The sequence below is a fragment of the Raphanus sativus genome, unplaced genomic scaffold, assembly GCF_000801105.2.
Source record: "Raphanus sativus cultivar WK10039 unplaced genomic scaffold, ASM80110v3 Scaffold0201, whole genome shotgun sequence".
In the NCBI taxonomy this organism is placed as follows: domain Eukaryota; kingdom Viridiplantae; phylum Streptophyta; class Magnoliopsida; order Brassicales; family Brassicaceae; genus Raphanus; species Raphanus sativus.
The window spans coordinates 29272-49841 of record NW_026615521.1 but is presented as its reverse complement, the minus strand read 5'-3'; the positions used below and the strand labels follow the sequence as shown (position 1 = coordinate 49841).

The 20570-nt window shown below is 39.0% G+C and overlaps 1 protein-coding gene and 1 long non-coding RNA gene across 3 annotated transcripts; one reads left to right on the top strand and one right to left on the bottom strand.

The window, feature by feature from the left end:
- Positions 1-13032: 13032 nt before the first annotated feature.
- LOC130501455 (uncharacterized) lies at positions 13033-13970 on the bottom strand. Its single transcript, XR_008939678.1, has 3 exons — positions 13668-13970; positions 13350-13413; positions 13033-13204 (listed from the first exon to the last, which is right to left on the bottom strand). It is a non-coding gene; the product is annotated as an uncharacterized LOC130501455 (long non-coding RNA).
- Positions 13971-14221: 251 nt separating this feature from the next.
- On the top strand, positions 14222-20094 carry LOC130501454 (protein TIME FOR COFFEE-like). 2 transcript variants are annotated; one of them, XM_056996382.1, is made up of 11 exons: positions 14222-14389; positions 14464-14889; positions 14998-15408; positions 15496-15814; positions 15905-15944; positions 16030-16122; positions 16286-16535; positions 16628-16694; positions 16794-16860; positions 16942-17271; positions 17375-20094. In XM_056996382.1, exons 1-11 carry the CDS (start codon positions 14281-14283, stop codon positions 19790-19792), a joined length of 4530 nt encoding a protein of 1509 aa, XP_056852362.1. In that variant the 5' UTR covers positions 14222-14280; the 3' UTR covers positions 19793-20094. The 2 variants fall into 2 exon arrangements, with proteins under 2 accessions (XP_056852362.1, XP_056852363.1); XM_056996383.1 differs by lacking the exon at positions 14222-14389 and having other exon boundaries at positions 14759-14897.
- The last annotated feature ends 476 nt before the right edge of the window (positions 20095-20570 follow it).

Sequence of the window (20570 nt, the reverse complement as noted above, 5' to 3'; positions counted from 1 at the left end):
AAGCCTCCTGAACTTTCTGACCTCCTTTTAAATACCTATGATTTATCTTCGAATCACGAGGTAAGCATTGCCTAGGAATGACCAATTCTTCCTCCTTCTCTTCTGATGAAATTATCTCCTCCTCTTCTATCTGCACTTCTTTATCAATCTCACTTTCTGACTGATTTTCCTCATCCACTGGTGTTAGCACTGAGAACCTAGATTGTGATAGTATGGACACCTTTCCAAACTCCAACATTCTAGGAGACCTACTAGCTTTACCAGGAGATACTGCTGCCCACTCTTCATTTTCTTCTTTACTCTTTGCCACTGGTGTTTCTTCCACCATTGGTATCGTAATTCCTTCATCTTTCTTCTGATCATCCATATTTTTCTCATTAATCGATTCCCTTTCTTGCTTCGACTCAGTGTTATTTGTCTTATCTTCATCCTCCACTCGAGCTTCTTTATTTATTTTTTGAGCTTCTTCTTCTCTAATTTCACCTTCCTCCAAGACATTTTTCTCTTCTCTCACCACCATTTCTCTTCTGAAACTACAAGCTTTTTCCGTGTGGCCCCATTTATCACACTTCCCACACTTCTTTGGCAACCAAGGATAGCTATATTCAACTAACATCTCTTCTCCTTGAACATTGAATTTCAACTGTTTTGGAAGATCTTTTGTTAAATCCACATTAACAAAAACCTTAGCCATCTCCAAGTTTAGACACTGAGCCGTCTCCGGGTGTAGCCTCTTTGGAACTCCTAAAGGACTTGTCACAAAGCTCAATCCCTGCCATGAGAACATCTTCAAAGGAACCTTCTTAATATGAACCCACATCGGAATAGATTGAGTTGGTGGCTTTTCCTTTTCTACCACTGGAGACCATTTCGTCATTACCACCGGCACACCCGCTAGATTCCACATTCCCCTTCGTAGAATCCTGTTTTTATCAGCTTGATTCAATATTCTGAATTTCATCATCGTCGCATTCACCTCAAACACTTCAATCTTTTGAGACTTATCATTCAGCGTCCATATTTTATTCACTATCGAATGCACCTTAGCTATGTGAGGAGCATTATCCAGGAATTTACCTATCAGAAAGTCATCCCATAGCGGAGGTACATCTTTTGTGATCTCCTCCGGTACCGTTATCATGCCTATCCCGTCTTTCATCTCAATCTCAACATCATACTTCTTCAGAACTTTCTGACCTTGAACTGCTCCTATCCAAGATCCTTTAGCCTTGATCGGATCCTGAACCCCTTGCGGTGATTCGACCACTCCTTCTTTCTCAGAACTCTTTTGCAAATCTATCATCGGAGTCGGAGCCCCCTTCATATCTCCCTCACTCTTCAAACCATCACCATCGAAACTTATTTCCAAATCCTTCGTCGGAGTCGAGACCCCCATCAAATCATCACCGCTGCTTGTTTTCCGATCAGATCCTTGCGTTTCCCCCAGAGATGAACCAGCTTCCATCGGAGAAAGAGGTTTATCCGGCGGATCCGCCGTACCCATGTCGTTATCGAACGAGAGAAATCCCAAATCGCCTTTCGCCTTTTTTGTCGCCAGAGTAAAACGGAGCGTTTTTTCGATTCCTCGAGACTTTTAGCGACGGAGCAAGGGTTAGTATAGCCTCATTCAATTTGGAGATCCATGGCCAAAGAAATTAGCTAAAGGAAATGAGTTCAAGCTCATGCTCCAAGGAAAGCATGCTTTATAGGTCAACTGTCAACAAGTACGGCTGATATACAGAAAATAAAAGTGCGGATGACGTAGTCTCTCGTAAATAGAAGACGTCTCAATGATCTCCCAACTGTTACTCGCGGAAAAGATTCCACGTGTAAGCATTTTCAAACCAACGGACCGCAACCAACGCAAGATACATATCAACCAAGTCCTGAGAAAACAAGGAACATCCTCTTCTTAGACGAGCTGATACCAATTAGTCTGTATTAGTGTCATTGCAAATAGAATAGACCTTTGTATAACTGAAATATCATCCAATAAAACTATCTTTCCCATAACGTCATTACTGCCGACTTTTCTTCCAAATCATCCAAGAGAAAAGCTTCCTTTAAATAGAAGCATCTCTTCATCTTCATGATGACCGTCTAAGTACTCCTTCTTATTGCTTATCCAACTGGTTACAATCTCAAGTCATCAAATTAAACGATGCCTTTGACCCATCAAATCCAGAGAACAAGCTCTCTGAATCTGCCTAATTAAGCCTATTGATCAAGTATAACAATAGATGAACAACAAGAAAGGTAAAGCTTCTATTTATACTCTTTCGCTATCTCTGCTCTCTAGCTGCCAGCACAGCAACCAAGCCACGTCAACTTCATTATTTAGTATCTATTACTTCATCAAAAAAAAATTGGATGAACAACGAGAGCTAAATGCTAGGTCTAAATGGTCATCATCCTCCGCTTGCTAGTAAAACCATTTGCTTATACTCCATGAATTCTCCCAAGCACTTTCAATGCTCATGTAGAGAAATGCCCATGGTGAACACTTACTGATTCCGAAGTCCAAGAATATTACATAATAATGTGACAAAGTAACTTGGTAAAATTTATTGCACACACTTCTCCAAAGGAACACTTCTTTTGTCATGTCAAACGAACAATTCAATCCATGAACATGGCGGTTGGTTTTGGACAAACAAATTGAAAAAGACAATAGCAGTAGCATGGATTGCTCGAAAAAAACGCCAATTTTAGACATAGAATTGCTGGAAAATGTTGTAGCCTACGGAAGAAGACACCGTGAATATACCAAAGAAACCATTTGATTATGTTTACCAATTTTCCAGTGATAAACAATGATGTCATGATCAACAGAAGAAGAACCCATTGATAGTAGCGGTAAATGGACAGAAGGAGACGTTGACATAGTATTTCATCCAAAGACGAAACTGATGAAGAATAGGACATCAATAAAGAGATTTTGTTGTTGTGGTAAATAAAAAAAACTAAGAAAAAGAAAGAAAGAATCCGGCGGCAAAAGCCATCGGAGATGCTAACAGTCGGTTGCAGAACTTGTTTGCTCTTGCTCACTTGTTTAACTGTCAATTATTTTTGGATATCATTGAATCAATGTACGTCTTGTTGAATGAGAAGTTTTGTTAATGGACTTTGGCCTTTGGGTTTCATATTTTTACTATCAATTTATGGCCTGCAATTTAGTTTATCCGTCTATGACGTTATTATTAACATAGGATTATGATGATTTATACGAGAAAAGTTGCTATTAATTTTCTTTTTTCCGCATTCATGTGACATTAATCTTAACCGCCATTTTAAAAGATTTACCACAAAGTTTAACTTATAATGCAAAGGTAATAAAAAGTATTTTCAGATGCTATTGGCAAAAGTGAGGACATTTTAAATTGCCTGCTACAATCTTTACACAAGAAAATATGAAAACAGAAAACTCAATGGATCTTCTATTTAGGATATGTCTTTATTTTCTTTCACGCCTACAAACCTTTCAAACATAAAGTAAAAATATATTTATTACTATAAAACCGTCAATTATAATAGAACGTTTCAAATGTATCAAAGAGTTCCTCTATAATATAACGGCACAGAATTAATTGTCAATAGCTGTGTCTATTAAAAATCAAATTTAGGAATGGTAGACTTTTCTCTCCCTTCTCTCTAGGTTCTTGAGAGAGAGAGAGTTGGTCGCGGTGGTTCCTTCCTTTTGCTCGCGGTACACGGTGGTTCTCTGACGCGGTGTAGCCGTCTTTGTCTCCGGTGACGTATCCGTTCTTTGGTGGTCGTCCGGCTAATGTTTCCGACGTCGCACCTTATCATGGTGGGCGGTCGGTTTGTTGGGTTCCGACGTTGCGCCTCTGTCTTAAGGTGAATGGTCGGTTTTTTTGACCTCTGCGTCGTTTGATTTCAACATCGACGGCGGTTTTGGTGGATCTCTCTCGGTTCCGATGGTGGCCCGGTGGTGACTTGGTTTCGCTTCTCGTGGGATCCTGTCGGATTTTGTGGTTTCTCTGGGGAGGAAGCGTTAGGGATGAAGATGTGGACTTCGGTGGCTCGGGATGAGATCTAGGGATTGGCCCGACGAAGCTCTCCGTTACAACGAGGCCAGGCGAAGAGGAGGAATTGAGTGAGCCGGATTCTTGTTCCGGCGGTGTTTCAGTTTCCCGGTGAAGCGATGAAGGCTTCTCCGGTGGTGGTGAAAGCTTTGGTGGTGACGACGCGGTGGAGCAGTGACGTGTGCACCTCGTTTCTGAGGTTTCCACACGTGTACAGGGGCGTGGTCTTTGTGCGTGACGCGTCATCAACCGCAAGGTTTCTTCTTTTGGGCCATGGTTGGGCTCGAGTGTTTTCGACCATTGTGTGGGCTTTCTTGTTTGTTTTTGTTGCTTGCTCATGTTTTGGGCTTTTTGTAAGCTGATGGGCTTCCTAGCTTTTTATAATATCAATAGATGGGAAAAAAAAAAAAGCTGTGTCTATTAAAATAAAGATATCTATCATGCTTTTTCTTTTGATCTATTATGGAGGAGTTTAGGTCAAAATAATAGCAATCTCAGTTACCGATAAACTTAATTAGGTATTATTACTTTTTCCATCATCAAAATGGTAGGATGACAAGCAAAAAGGCTTCCACTTACGAATCTCTTCCCTCATCAATTATTAAACACATAAATAAATTATTTATGAGAGATATCAAATTATATTTCTAACAAATTTTTTGTTACAAATAAAACGTTGATCAAAATGACCAAAATATTTTATTAAATATATAAATATATACATTTAAATTTCTATGGCTAAAAGCATCCACAACGGTAAGCCCGTTTGTTGAAATTTTTTTATTATTATTTTATTGGTTTTTCCGTTTAATTAAAAAAAAATCTAACTAATCATGGGTTGCTACGTGTCGTGGAGTCCGCGTCACAGTAACGAAACTCACTTTAGATCAGTTCTTAGTTTCGTATTTCTTGGCTCTGATCCGACACAAAAACCAAAAAAATAATATTTTAATATTCTTTTTTGTTGTAAGGATTGGGTCTATGTTACCCCATTTTACATGCTCTAACTAATTATACCTTAGAATTTAAAGTTAAAAATTGAAGTTATCAGTTAAAAATAGTTTCCAAAAGAAAATTCAAAAGAAAAGTTGAAAAATTATTTAAATTTGAAAAAAAAATATTTAAATTTGAAAAGATTATTTAAATTTGAAAAAACATTTAAATTTGAAAAAAAAATTTAAATTTGAAAATATATAATTCAAAACTACAAAAATATTATTTAATTTGAAAACTTCTATTTTTAGTTTAGTTTTGTTTATTTGTTTGTATCTTTATATATATAAAGTATAAAGATTTTTTACATATTGAATAAAATATTTGGGTCATTTTCTTCTTTGAAAAATATTTTATGACAAAAACATGAAAAATGTTTATTTAGGAGAATTTTCAATGACTTATATCTACAATGTTAAAATATTTTGATTTTTTTGTATCTAAGGCCATAATTAATCTCGGTCTTTTAACTGGGGCTCTTACCTTTGATTAAGAGACGGTTCTTAATTTTTTTTAGATTTTAACAAAGAAAATTTAAAAACCGTCTCTTAAATAAGAGATATAAGAACCGTTTCCTAGCCAAAAAAATAAAAAAAAAACAAAAATATCAAATCATGAGTTAAAAACTTCGACTAAGAGACCGGGACTAATCATGCTCTAAAATATATTCAAACTTTACGTATAACAAATAAATTTAAAATACATCACAATCTGTTGCCTAGCCTCTATCTATCAACGGTTTTCTAATACAAAAGAATATTTTATACCTCAAAGATTAATCTAGTTTCAGTATAAAATATTATTATTCGCTGCAATGTGTACCTTCCTACATTTTCTAGATTTGAACTGATAATATGGACGAAACAGTCATGGTGCCATGTTCGCTCTGTATTATTTAGACGCCTCTATCAGACTATCACTATGAATATCCAATAATATTTTAAACACCATACGATTTAATTCAATATTATATGGTTTTAAGTATATAATAAGAACATCTCCAACCATACTCTATAATTTATTCCAAATTAAAAAATAGAGTTAAAAATAAAGTGAAAAATAAAGTGATGACAAAAAAAATAAAAGCATTATTTTATTTTGGGAGTAATGCTTTTATTTTTGGTCATCATTCTATTTTCCACTCAACTTTCAACTTCATTTTTCAATTTGGAATAAATTATGGAGTGGGGTTGGAGATGCACTAATACAATAAGCTCGCCAGTTTCGTTATGCATTAGTGCGTTAATGAAGGAATTTTGTTATGTATGTCAAAGTATCTTCGGATACGACAAAAGCATAGTAAACTACTCCTTCTGTACCATTTTAAGTGATGTTTAAGCATTTTTATTTTGTTCCATTATAAGTGATGTTCTCACATTTCTAGATAAAATTTAATGTCAATTGAAACTTTCAACCAATTACAAAATACTACATGTTTTTCTTATTGGTCAGACTAATTTTATTTAATGCAATTTTATATAACCAAGATAAATTGCATAAAATTTTGTATTTTCTTAATCTTTGTGTAAAAACCTTAAACACCACTTAAAATGGTACAGAGGGAGTATACTCATATACGAGAAGAGTAAATATTTTCACATTTATTATGTTTTTCGAATTTAAGCCTTACGATGTTCAGTGGTCTGAGAAGTAATTTTCTTCGCTAGCTACAGTTGAGATCAAAATTGTTGCCACGTTGGCAAAAAAGCGATAGTTCCAAAATTTATCACGTATCATCGTTATTTTAAGTATTGTCCATATTATTATTTTTCCTGAATTATAAATGATAATTTTTTAAAAATATACTACTATATATCGTATTTTAGATAAAAGGAAACGACTCGCAAAATAGACGAATATTAAAAAGGAATAGTAGACTTTCTCTTCCTTCTCTCTAGTCTCTTGAGAAAGAGAGATAAGTCGCGGTGGTTCTTTCCTCTGTTCGCAGTGCACGGTGGTTTCTTCAACACGGTATAGCCGTCTTTGACTCCGGCGACGTGCCTGTACTTCGATGGTCGTCCGGCTACGTTTTCTGGCGTCATCATCTTCTTCTTGGTGAAGGCGGCCGGCTTTTGGGTCCCGATTGTGGTGGAGACGGAGGTGCTCGCAGTGGTGATGCATGCTCGCAGTGGGGATTTGTTGCTGACGAGAACCATATACCTTCAATACAGTCGTTGGAAATGGGTTCTCTGTCGGGAAGATGGTGGAGACGGGAGGTTCTCCAAATCAGTTCTGATATATTTCGGGAGGATCGGTGTTCGGAAGCTTTCTCCGGCGTCGAGTCTAAATTCGGTTGGAGCGTGAAACGGTGGGTTTCGGTGTTCGTCGTTTTTTCTCTCCCAGCGTGGTGATCTATGGCTTTGAAAGCTCGATGCGTCGTCTGGTGTGTTTCTGGCGATACGGATTTCTCGGCGTGATTCTGGCGAAGTATCGAAGTGGTGCCGCTCAAAGAAGAGATGTGACGCGTGTTTCCTCGTCGGTGAGGATCTTCACACGTGTCCCTCTGCTTGACGCATGTAACGTCGTCGTTTTTGGACGCGTTGAAAGTGGACGTTTCCGGTTTTGAGGTTTGGATTTTCAGGTCCAATATTTGTGCTCGTTTTTTAGCTGTCCTTGGGTTTGGACTTTGTGCTGTTATTTCTTTTGGGTTTTTTTGGTTTTTAATAAATTATTTCAGATGGAAAAAAAATAAAATAAAAGGAATCAAGAGAAACCCGACAAATTCATTTGGTGGGACTCAATACTCTGACGTGGCATTGTCAGTGTTTATTGTTTTTGTTATCTTAGGAATTTACATGACGGCTCACTAATCAACGAGATATTGTAATCCTACCACTCTCGTCAAGCCACTTAAGCAGTTAACGCGGCTGTCACGTATACCGTCCTTGAAAAGCCGTGAGGTTAGCTTTCTTTCTTTTTTTCTTTTGACTCTGTCCTTGAATGTATTTAGACTTATTCTTAGGTTCACCCCTAGAGTGAACCTAAAGGTTCACCCAACCAATAGGAATCATCCATTTCACAATCGATATCTTTTAAAAAAGGAAACAACATATTATCAAGTTATATTATATTTTTAAAATAAAAATGTTAAAAATAAATAAAAATAGTAATATATGCAACAAAAAAAAATCAAAATATTTTAAATCCGTCGTCAAAACACTAAACATTAAACTCTAAACTCTAAACTAAAACATTAAACACTAAATCTTAAAAATATCAAACCCTTAATCCTAAAAAGAGTTTAGGGATTAAGATTAAGGTTTTAGTATTTTTAAGATTTATTGTTTTAGTGTTTAGTTTTTTTAGTTAAAATTTTGGATTATCCAAGTATTTATGATTTACCTAAGGGTTTAGGGTTTAGAGTTTAGGGTTTAGTATTTCGATGATGGCATTAAAATATCTAATTTTTTTTGCATATACTAGAGTTTAAGGTTTAGAGTTTAAGATTATACAAGAGTTTAGCGTATACCCAAGGGTTTAGCGTATACCCAAGGGTTTAGGGTATACTTAACGGTTTAGGATTTATGATTTAGGGTTTAGGGTTTATGATTTAGGGTTTAGAGTTTTTTTTTTCGAAGATGTTAAAAATATATTTTTAAATCATTATTTTAACTACTATTATTTTTATTTGTTTTCATTTTATTTATTTTAAAAACATAATATAACTTGACAATATTTTGTTTCCTTTTTTAAAAGATATCAATTGTGAAATGAGTGATTACTATTGGTTGGGTGAACCTCTAGGTTCACTCTAGGGGTGAACCCAAGAATAACTCTTGTATTTATATCTACAGAGAGATATTTAAGCGAACGAGTAGCATCGACAGAAGAAACAAGATCCAAGTCGACGAATTGAGATAGAGCCATCTTCCACGTGTCATGACTGTTATCAACCGCATCAAACATTCTGAAACCACGTGGATATCTTCGTGTTTTGTCATGCACGCGTCTCCAAACACGTGTGGTGTTTTAGATACAGTAGATATGAATATTACTGTTTTTGTCTAGTTAATCGACTTTCATTAACTGCGAGTTATATACATGAATCCTGACCATTGACCAAATTATTTGCTCATACTTCAATTACAGAATCTAATATATCAACGTGGGTCCTAATACACGTCACGTTCACTCATCTTATATATTCCTTGTATTTCACAGTATAAATAGTTTCAGGTTTTTTAAAATAATACAACTAATTTACATATTTTAATACAATTTTTATTTATTTGATACTAATCAAATAATGCATATTTTCAATTATTGTCTGATTTATCTATTACTTCAGGACTTCGAAAATGTACCTTTAGAATGCCAATAAGCATGGAATGAAAAAAAATGAAGTTCTCTAGTTAACTTTGATATTAATATTTTTTCATAAAACATTTTTTTAACTTCAAGTAGCATAGTTTTATAATATTAGTGGCAAGTTAAAAAAAACTTGTCAGTGGTAGTTAAACACTTTATATATGATTACTGATTGATTGGATATTTAGTTCGATTTTAAAATCGTCTAAACAAACTTTTAAAAAGTAATTGAAAAAATTATTTAGTTTATGATTGATTTGTGGACTAAACATTAAATTAACTATTTAAATTTAAAAATGAATTAGAGTAAAAATGAAAATTTTTGAATAGTTTAATTATTTTACTTTCTAACTAATGTTACTTTAAATATTTTCTTCTCATGTCCTATTTTTATATTATTCTATCGAAAAGAGTTACCTATTTATATATTTATAATTTTTATTTATTATTTTAGAAAATTAAGCAGTATTTTAATATGAATTAGTAAAAAACATAACAAGAAAAATAAAAGAAAAGACAAAAAAACAAAAGAAATAAAAATGAGATAGTTAGGGTGAACATGACGGTAGTGGTGAAAACCAAAAGGAAGAGTTTTAAAAGAGGGAGGAGCAATTCCCCATTGGCAACTAAATGCAGGCCCCACATTTCTCAGAAGTTCCGTGATCTCGACTTGGGTGAACAAGGTCCCACATGCATTCTTTTTTTTTTCTCATCTTAGCTGTTGAGTTTTGATTCAATCAACGACTCAGATTAATCGATCGGATGCCAACTCAACACCGTTTTATAGTTTTTTTTTTTGCCAACTATGATTTTATTAAGACCTAAAAACCCAGAAACTAATACATAAACATACAAAACAAACTTTAAGAAAGGCCCAAAACCCAGGGCAATTAAACAGAAGATAACCAATGGGCCGTAAGCCCAATCTCCAAACCCACGCGGCACCCCAAACCCACGCGTCAAAGAAACACGCCTGGACGCCCAACATGTTGAAACCACATCCATCGTCTAGACACGCGTCGCACTACCACCGAGTCGCGACCACCGACCGAGGCCAACGTCGGAGAAAACGAAACAACTGCTGCTTCGCCGGGTCTCTCCGGAGCCAAAACCACCGCGTCGAACATCGATACCGGAGCTCATTCTAGGCGGAGATTGACAACGGGCAGTCCCGAGATCGCCTCCAGAGCCTCCAGATCCAACATCTTCCTCCCCTAGGCTTCCTTTGTCGAAGAGCTTCACCGAGACTAAACGGGATCTCGACCCGAAGCTAAGCCACCCGATACACCGAAACCCTAATCGGACTCTCCGATTAGCCAACCAAAAGAACCGTCGGCGAGTACACACCACCGCACGGCACCAGAAAAACCATAAGCCGACCGTTTACCCCTTCTAGTAGGTACAACGCTGGAGACAGAGCCGACCGGCCACCGAAGGAATGATGCGCCGCCGGAAGCAGGTGAAAACTCCAAAAAAAACTAAACAAGAAAAGAAAAAAAGTAGAAGAAGAAAGGCCGGACCGGCGGTGGCTATGGAAGCTCACCCCGCCGGCCGGAATCACTATGCACGGTGGTCTTAAACTAGAGAGAAGGCAGAGCTAATATATCTAGAGAGAGAACTCTTCAATCAAAATATACACCGTTTTATAGTTTGATAACGCTTTCTGCTGATTCAAATTGCAAAAAAAATAAGATAAATAAAAGTTTTAATAGCTAGCAATGACAAGATAAATAAAATGGTGGTATAATTTTTTTTTTCCGTCAATTTTTTATATTAAATAAAAGGGCAGAGCCTACCCATAACACTAAACAAAACCAAGTCCGACAAACATGTATCCGGGCCAAATTCGAAATACACTTAGAACAGTAAAATACAATAAAAATGGGCTAAAGGCCCAAATCGAGTCCACTGATTTGCGGAAATCCTAGCCCCCAACTCTGCCTATGCCTCCATCCGATGGATTCGTCGGAACGGCGCCTTAACAGAAGCAAACAACTCGTCTACTTTCATCACCGGTGGTCCTCCGTCGAGATCAATCGGACATACCGAGAACTCTTCAGGAACGGTGGTATAATTTATTTGATTTTATTTTACTATTAGATTCTAAGAATTAAAAGTTCAAAGATTCATAGTCATTTGACGTTATTATGGTTTTGGTAAATTTATTAAATAAGTAATATCTACATAAATTAATAAGTAAATAGTTAGAGGAAAAAATAAATACCAACCATTTATTTACTGCAGTTCCAACAAAAAGCCACAAAGAAGGTACTCCCTCCGTTCCTGAAAGTAAGATTTTCTAGAGTTTTCACGTTTATTAAGACTACAATAAATATTTGCCAACTTTAGTTTACTATTTATGTTTTATACAATTTCCAATAACTATCAACCAATAAAATTTAATCAATTCAAATATTCATAATTAATGATCCTCAAAAGTATACAAAAGTACCTTAAAAATATAGAAAATCTTTCTTTGTGGAACAAAAATAAAATCCAGAAAATCCTATTTTTAGGAACGGAGGGAGTAAAGTATTAGCTATTTGATTGACTTCGAGAGCAGCAGATGAGAAGAGAGGTCGAGAAGTGGAACCTACTATGATTAATTTTACCGGTTGGATCGGTGTGTAGGTGGTCACAAAGATTCCATTTCGATAGTATATTGCCTTTACCAGGGTCTTTGTTTACCGGTTGTAGCCAGTGATACATTATTTTGGGTAAAAATAACATAAAATAATACCGTTTTTGTACGTGTATATGTCAGTATTTTGTCTTCTTTTTCACACGAGTCGTCGCGATTAGTGGACAACAATGCACTACCCCAGGAGAGCCTTTTAAACAATATTTTATTGCATTATAATAATTCTATTAATTTACTTTAATTTAAATAATATTATCTGTTGTTCGATATTTAATTGTTTCTTTTCAAATTCTTTTTAATTTCTCGACGCGATAAAAGTCAATACAATATTGGTCGAGATTACATACACGGCAGCCTGTGCGATGTCAAGTCTTGACACGTGGCAACTTAGTGTTTAATAACTTGGTATAGTAGTCCAAATAATATTTTCAAACGAACATTAACAAACAATTTTGAAAAAAAATACAATACTACTCATTTTTGAATGGGCCCCACAGTGGATGCTGACTATTGAAATAATAAAAAGAGGAGTACGTTTTTGGTAATAAAATAAAGAAAATATATAGGTTATTGATTGATGTGAGATCTCTACAATGGAGGGTGGAGATGTCGCGACGCTAGTAAGTAACTAGTCGGAGACCGTTGGATGCATTCACACGGACGGTGAAGATTGGGAAAAAGGTTTTTACTGGGAGGAGATATGAGCCGTGGATAGGGATGTTAATACGGGCGGCCCAGGCCCGTTTAAGCCCTGCCCGTTTTAAACCCTGCCCGTTTAAACCCGTTTACATATATGCCCGTTTACATATACGCTCGCTAAAGTCCGTTTATTTCAAGCCCGTTATTTTTAGAATAACCCGTTACGCCCGTTTAGGCCCGTGTTCATTTTAATTTGAAAGCAAAGAAAAAAAGTCAGCACATAATGTTATGTCAAAAACTCAGTTTAAGTTCAAAAATGGCAACACATAATGCACTACGTAAGTTCAAATTTACGTAGATAACTTTAAGTTTTCTTTGCAAACCATGAAAAAAAAGATGAAACCAACTTCAAGTACATAACTTGTTATCTGAAAACCAGTACAAATCTGATACATATTTAAAACTTCAAGTACATAAAATCAAGACTGAACCATAGAAAAACAAGATAGAAACAACTTCATCCTCCTCCTTTAATCTCAAAGACTCAAACCAACCCCTTTCTCCATCTTCTTGTTATCTGAAAACCAGTACAAAACAAATAAGTGAATGAACCTACAAAATAGAACCAAAGCAATCATCTCATCACAGTAATATAACTTCACATTCACTATCATCAATAAGTAGAAAGAAACTACAAAGCAAAAGGAGAGGTTGGTACTCACGTAAATGGTGAGAGAAGTCCTCAACTACCTTGCGTGCAATATAAACCTTCCTTTAAGACAATATCTGCAGAAACAAAAAAGAAGAAGAATACATTAACGATCTATATCCCAAAAAGAGAGAGAGAGTGTGAGTTAGAAACAGAACTTCTTATACAAAACGTCAATACACAGAGATGATTCACTCTCCTTAAGTCAATACACAGAAGTTCTTATACAAGCCCATCAAAGAAACCCATAGCATAACACAAACCTAACAAAATCAAATAAGCTGAGAAGAGATAATCAAATCAGAAGAAACTGAGAAGATAGAACCAATACCTTCTCTTAGATTGACGACGGCGTGAGACGGTGAGGCCCTTCTCTCGATTTCTCAGGACGATGAAACCGGCGACGGCGTGAGACCCTTCTCTCGATTTCTCAGAACGATGAAACCGACGACGGCGTGAGACCCTTCTCTCGATTTCTCAGGACGATGAAACCGACGACAGCGTGAAACCCTTTTCTCGATTTCTCGATTTCTCGATTTCTCGATTCAAAGTTTGAGCAGACAACAGCTTGAGATGGTGGAGAGGTCAAAGAGAGAGTAAAGGCGTCGTTTCTCACATATTGCAAAAGGAAAAAAAAAACGGGCAGCCCATTTATATTAGAGCTATGCCCATTTATAAACGGGTCTTAATGGGCATACCCTGTATTGACCCGTAAAATCATTATACATACATAAATGGGTACGGGCTCACCCCGTTTACATAAATGCCCGTCAAGCCCGCGGGCTTCCAGCCCTTTTAAACATCCCTAGCCGTGGATCTATTCGCTCCTGCTTTTATTATGAGGGGAGCACAAATAAAGGAGATAATGGGAAGTAGCTAGTATAGAGAGAGAGAGAGAGAGAGAGAGAGAGAGAGATAGAAGAAAGAAAGAGATTAGGAAGAAGATGGATAGAAACAGAGAAGCTAGAAGAGTACCACCCATGGCGGCGGCGGCTACCGGTAACGCCTTGTCACGGCGGAGACATAGAGCCGGAAGCTTCAGAGATTCTCCAGGTTTGTTGTTAAATCATTTTTCTTCTTCAGATCTGAGAGACAAACGGTTTGATTTTCTTTTAATTTGGTTACAGAGGAGGAAGGTGCGGTGGAGTTACAGGAGGCGGCGAGGCTGAGAGATCGAGGAGGGAGTGGGAAGAAGGAACGAGATCGGGAACGTGATAGAGAACGAGATCGCCGGAGTAAAAGGAGCAGAGGAGAACGGTTGATGATGGTTCACGGCGGCGGAGACGAAAGCTCGGAAGAGAGTGTCAACGACGATGAAGAATATGACGACGGGGGAGCGACGGGGATGAAGATGCTTCCTCCTCCTCCGGCGAGTAGTATCTCCCCCGCCTCGTTCTCATCGTCTCTCTCAAATCATCACCACCAGAGGAAGAACTTTCCGGCACCACCGTCGAGAACTTTCAGATCGCCGCCTCCTTTGCCGGCGCCGGTGTCTTGGAAGGCGGCGGCGGATGAGATGATCGGAGTATCGGTTCCTAGAAAAGCTCGGTCAGGTAGAGAGGTGGAAACTACAATAGAATCATCTCTCTCTCTCTCTCTCGCTCATCAAATCTCTTTTTTAATTGGTTTATCTTATTATTATCTTCTTTTGTTTTGCACAGCTTGTACAAAGAGACCACATGAGTCATGGGCGTCAGGTTTACTTGCTTCTTCTGGAGAGCACATCCACCGCCAAGTATCCGCTTCTCCTTCTCCTCCACCTCCTACGTCTCCATCTTCATCCACTGTTTCAGTCCACCGGAAAAAGATGGTTAGTGGGACGAAACAAAAGCCACTCCCTCTCCCACTCCCGCCCAAGTCATCATCTCCTCCGGTTGCTGCTGTTCAAGACGAGATAGAGATCGAGATCGCTGAGGTGTTGTACGGGATGATGAGGATGCCTCTCGCCGCCGAGGGAGGTGCGAAAACAACGGTGGATGTCGTCAAGTCCAAAGTATCTTCACCCATCTCCAATTCTCAAACGGTTCTTCAGTCTTCCACCATCAACGGCTCCTATAATGCCACCTCCATTGGTAACAGTCCTCTCTTTTAATAACCATCTCTTCTTGTTTTTTTTTATCTGATCATTTTGTCTTTTATCTCTCTCTCTTTGGTTTCAGCTCCTAAAAGAAAGAAGCAGCGGCATGTCAAATACGACCAGGACGAGAACAGTCCAAGCTTACCATCACGCCCCGTTAAATCCGAAGCAGAAGCTCCGTCAAAGAGTCAAGCCGATCAGCTCAAGAGATCAGGATCCGCTGAAGAAAGCAGCTCAGTATTGGATTCGACCAATCCACAGGCAGCGTTAGATTCGAGATCAGCTGAGAAAAAAGAAAGCGATATGTCCAAAGAGGAAACAGTGATGCCGAAAGTTGAATCTTCTTCCTCAGGAGTTGGATCGGATGGTGACGGAGCTACTACCATTTCAGGAGCTAAATCGTAAGCACATGATCTATGATCTATACATTTAAATGTGACTTTTCTATCTTTATTCTGGTGCTCAGAGTCGTGTTTCTTTTTATCATGCAGAAGCTCACTGGAGAAAGACAAGTTTGAGATAGATCTGATGGTAAGTTTCAGCTTTTTTTTTATTTTTTTTTTAATTTCCTCCATTTTTTAATATTATCCTAGTTTTATTTTAAAAATCGGTGTAGGCCCCACCGCCGGTTAGATCGTCATCGGAGAGAGGGGTTGAAATTGAAGGTGTGGCAGCAGAAGCTAAACCTAAAGCCACGGAAGTGGAAACGGTGAGTGGGACCTATTTTTAGTTTTCGTACTAATGTGATAACTGGAGATAATATCATCCATCATTACTTTATTTGTCTTTTTGGGGGCTCTCTTTTCTTATCTTGTTCTCTTATCCCATCTTTTTTAAATTCTCTACGTGTCACGTATGCATGATGAAAGCAGGAAGCTAAGCCTCTGCTCAAGGAAGATGGAGGTAGCGCGACAAATCTTGAGTCTGAAGAGAAGAAGAGACCTAGAAGTACGGTGGCGGCGGAAACTGAACCTCATAAGCCAAACAGGAGTTGTGAACTTAAACTCGACCTGGATAAATCTGATCACGTGGGTGTGATAAACAAGCATCATCATGTTCAGAAACAGCCACCGCAACAACAACAACGACAACGACAACAAGTATCTGTTCCAGATAAAACAGGTAACTAAAGCCATTTCATTTTTCTTTAGTTTCCTTGTCTTACTCTTTCGCAAGTTTTTTTTTTTTTTTAATTTCCTTTTCTGAATTTCCAGCTCAAGCTAACCCTTTGCCTATGCATATGTCAATGCCTGGCTGGCCTGGGGGTCTTCCTACAATGGGGTATTCTTTTTTGTAATTTTTAACAAGTGAAACTTTGTGGAAGTCTCTTTTTTTTGTTTCACTTGAATTAATTTAAAAAACTCTTTGATTATTAAACAGATACATGCCGCCTACGCAAGGAGTTGTCCCTACGGGTACTAGCTCCTTATCATCTGCGGTAGTGCAGGTAATTTCCGTTGCTTGCCGATCGATTCAAAGAATCCTCTCTACATTTCTGTACTGATTTAAAATTTTTGATCTCTTGCAGCCTCCTTCGCATTTACTTTTTAACCAACCGAGACCTAAGAGATGTGCAACACACTGCTATATCGCTCGGAATATTCAATCTCACCAGCAATTCACAAAGATGAATCCGTTCTGGCCTGCAGCAGCAGGCTCAGCTTCATTGTATGGGACCAAGGCCAGCAATCTCAGTCTTATGCCTCCCACAGAACTTCAAGGGACTGTTTTGGGAAGAAGTTCCAATCCTGCTCTAGATAAAAACTCTAAATCTACATCCAAAAACTCAGATACAGCTCAGAGAAATCATATATTGCTTCAGCAAGCTCTTCCTCAAGGAGCAGCCAATAACATCATGGTTAGTTTGTTTATTGTCGTGTCTAAGCATGCTTCTCATATCAAGTTTTTGTCGTCATTCTTGCAAGCTGATTGTTTTTCTTTCTTTTTTTCTTTTATGATAGCATGGTCCGACATTCATTTTCCCCATGGGCCAGCAGCCTCATACAGCTCCTACAATAGCTGGCGCATCTACCCGACCTAATAGTGGCAACACAGCTTCGTCTGGTGCGACAGCTACTGCGAACTCCATTAATGGCCCTGCTTCAGCTGGTGCCCCAACAATGACCTTCAGTTATCCGGGCATGCCAGGCAATGAAACGCAGTACCTGGCCATCTTGCAGAATAATGGCTATCCGTTTCCAGTCCCGGCACATGTTGGTGCATCATCTGCTTATAGAGGAGCTCCTGGCCAGCCGATACCATTTTTTAATGGTTCGTTCTACCCCTCCCAAATGATCCAGCCTCCATTTTCTCAGCCACAGAAGCAGCAACAGCAAGCTGGTCAAGTGCTCCAGAGCCATGCTCCGAGCAACCAGAATGGAAGTGTTTCTACTGGTTCCTCAACAGCACAAAAGCATCTGCAGAACCAACAGCTGAGGCCACCGATAAATCCCGGGAACTCCCAAGGGTTTCCAACTCACAAAGTTCAATCCCAGCCTATGAGTTTCCAGCAGAGGCAACCTAGAGAAAATGCGACTCAACATAGCGAGACTGTAGGAGGAGATAGCCCATCAACCGCTGACAGTCGGGGTTCTCGTTCAAGTGCTGCCTATGGCCAGAACTATGGTATGCAGATGCAACCAACCAACTTGGGTTTGATGAGTTCAGCAGCCCCAGCTGGTGGAGTTGTCTTATCCTCTAGCAATCATGGCGAAAAGAAATCACAGCAGGTTTCAAAGGCTGGTGCGGAATCGTTTCCGCCCCAGGGTTATGCCATGACCTTTGCGACATTCAACGGGGCTAATAGTACTCCTTCACTGAACATGTCAGCAATTCCTCAAAATCACGCTATGTTCCACAGCATTCCGGAAGCAGCAAGGCAAGGTTATCAAATGATGGCAGCAAATGTTGCTGCTCAAGCAACCCAGCAGAAAATGAACTACAGTGCTCCTTCAGATGATGGAAAATCGGGGTCTAATACTACTGCCAATACGAGGGAAGAACAAAGGAAAACGGGAGCAGCAACGGGGAAAACGAGTGGCCTGAATGGTGCGCAATCTATTGCGTTCTCTAACAAACCCGACTTGGCTGATACATCTGTTTCTGCTGTAACGAGTGGTAGCATCGTTGATACATCCCGTTTGCACAACCATGGTTCTACTCAGCCACAGAGTTCCAGTTCTGTCCTGACGTCTCATCAGCAGCAGCAGCTGCAGCATTTGCAACAGCAACATCAGCAGCAGCAGCAGCAGCAGCAGCATATGCAACGGAGTCAATTGCAGCAACCTTACACCACCATGTATCTCCAGAAGCAGCAACGGTATGCAACTTCAGTCGCTGCTTCTGCTGCTAAAACCAAAGGGCCTGTGGCGGCGAGTAATGGGAGTGGTTTCCCTGATCATAATATCTCTGTATCACCCGCGGGAAGCACTAAGTTTACAAATGCCAATTCAGGGTTTCCTCAAAACCTTGTCCAGTCAAGCGGCACTCAAGTGCAGTCTCCTCAGTGGAAAAACAATTCACCCAGGGCATCAAACACTTCCCAAGCCCAGTCTCCGTCCATACTATCTCCATCGTCATCTGCTGCCGCTGCATCATCGTCTGTAAGAAACGTATCGCATAAACAGCAAAGCCGTCCCCAGCAGTCGCAGATATCTTTCGCATCAAACTCAAAACCTATGGCGTCTAGTTCGCCAATGCAGCAGGTGCAAGGAAGTACCAACAACCAAGCTGCGTCTCCACCAATGTTAGTTGGGCCACCTTCAACGTCTTCCGTCTCCAGAAGCGCGGGTGGGAGCCCAAGAACTACTGCTTCAGCTTCATCAGCTGTGAACAAAACTGTACAAGCATCCCCTACTACTCACTCATCATCTCAGCCGTCCAAGAACCTGCAGTCTTCATCCGCAGCTTCTCCCGCCGGTGGAAGGAACAACGGACCTTCAGTTCTGGGAAACCCGACCACAAGCTCTGGATCCAAGTCCCAACAACAACAGCAACAGTTGCCAAAGCATGGGTTGCAGCAGCAATCCCAGCTTTTCTTCTCTAATCCTTGTATGCAATCTCAGCATCATCAGCAGCAGATCACCGGACCTCCTGGTGGTTATTACATTCAAAGACATCAGCAACAGCCAGGTTCATCAGCTGCTACTTCCGCCGTTTGTCATCCAGTCAGCCTCTCCGCATGTACCACAGGAGCCGTTACAGCCACTTCAGATCCAGCGAAAGCCATCGCTGCTGCAGCATCAGCCAGTAACATGAAAGGAGGTATGGGGAAGACGCAGCAACATCAGCTGGTGCCTCCAGGGTTTCCGTATGTACACGCGGTTCCCTCTGCGGTACAGGTAAAGCCCGTAGATCAGAAGCAGCAAGCCGGCGAGTGAAAGACCCCCTTAAAAACCATTTGTGAACTTAAAAAGAAAAGAGAAAAAAGAACTCGAGTGGTTGGGAGTTCTGGTTATAGCTTGTGCCGGCGAAAGAGACTTGGGACGTCGGGAGAAAGAAGCAGACGGAACAGGCCACACGCAATGATAGACAACTTTTTGGGAGTTTGGTAGGGTTGGGGGATTGTATGCAATTAGTGTTTATATTATTCTGACAGGGAACTACGGTTTCAATTAAAAAGAAAAGACAGCTACTGGAGTTCTATTTTCTTTTAAAAAATTCCATTCATTCTTCTCGAGTAGGTTTGAGTGTTTTGTGTGGGTGATCTCTAGTTAGAAAAATAACCAAGAGTTAAGTAACGTATACTGATATGTTTCTTGTGTTGTTGGCCTCATCAGTTAGTGGATTATATGTTGTTAGGGTATGTTTAGTGGAATTATTATTGTATGAAGCATGGATTTACGATTCGTTCTCACGGGTCTATCTTGTATTCGGTCAGAATCAGATAATGGTTACCAGATCTATACTATTATTTGCGAAGTAAATTTTCGCAACGGAGCTCCCACGTTAAAAGTTAGAGTGGTTAATGTCTTTGTTACCCTTAGTGATTTTATATAAAATTTATTATATAATTAAAAACGAATTTTAAGTTAATAATATTATTATTTATATGTTATATTGGATTATAAATTAATATTTTCAAAAATATAAAGATAATGCTTATATATATTATGTTGTTATCTGAAAATAATATTTTTTAGTTTAAGAGTTAAAAAC

Excerpts from the sequence above, each read along its gene's own strand:
- LOC130501454 (XM_056996382.1), top strand. The coding sequence starts at position 14,281 with ATGGATAGAAACAGAGAAGCTAGAAGAGTACCACCCATGGCGGCGGCG. Across the intron at positions 16,123-16,285 it reads AAGCCACGGAAGTGGAAACG|GAAGCTAAGCCTCTGCTCAA; the intron begins GTGAGTGGGACC and ends TGATGAAAGCAG. Across the intron at positions 16,695-16,793 it reads GGGGGTCTTCCTACAATGGG|ATACATGCCGCCTACGCAAG; the intron begins GTATTCTTTTTT and ends ATTATTAAACAG.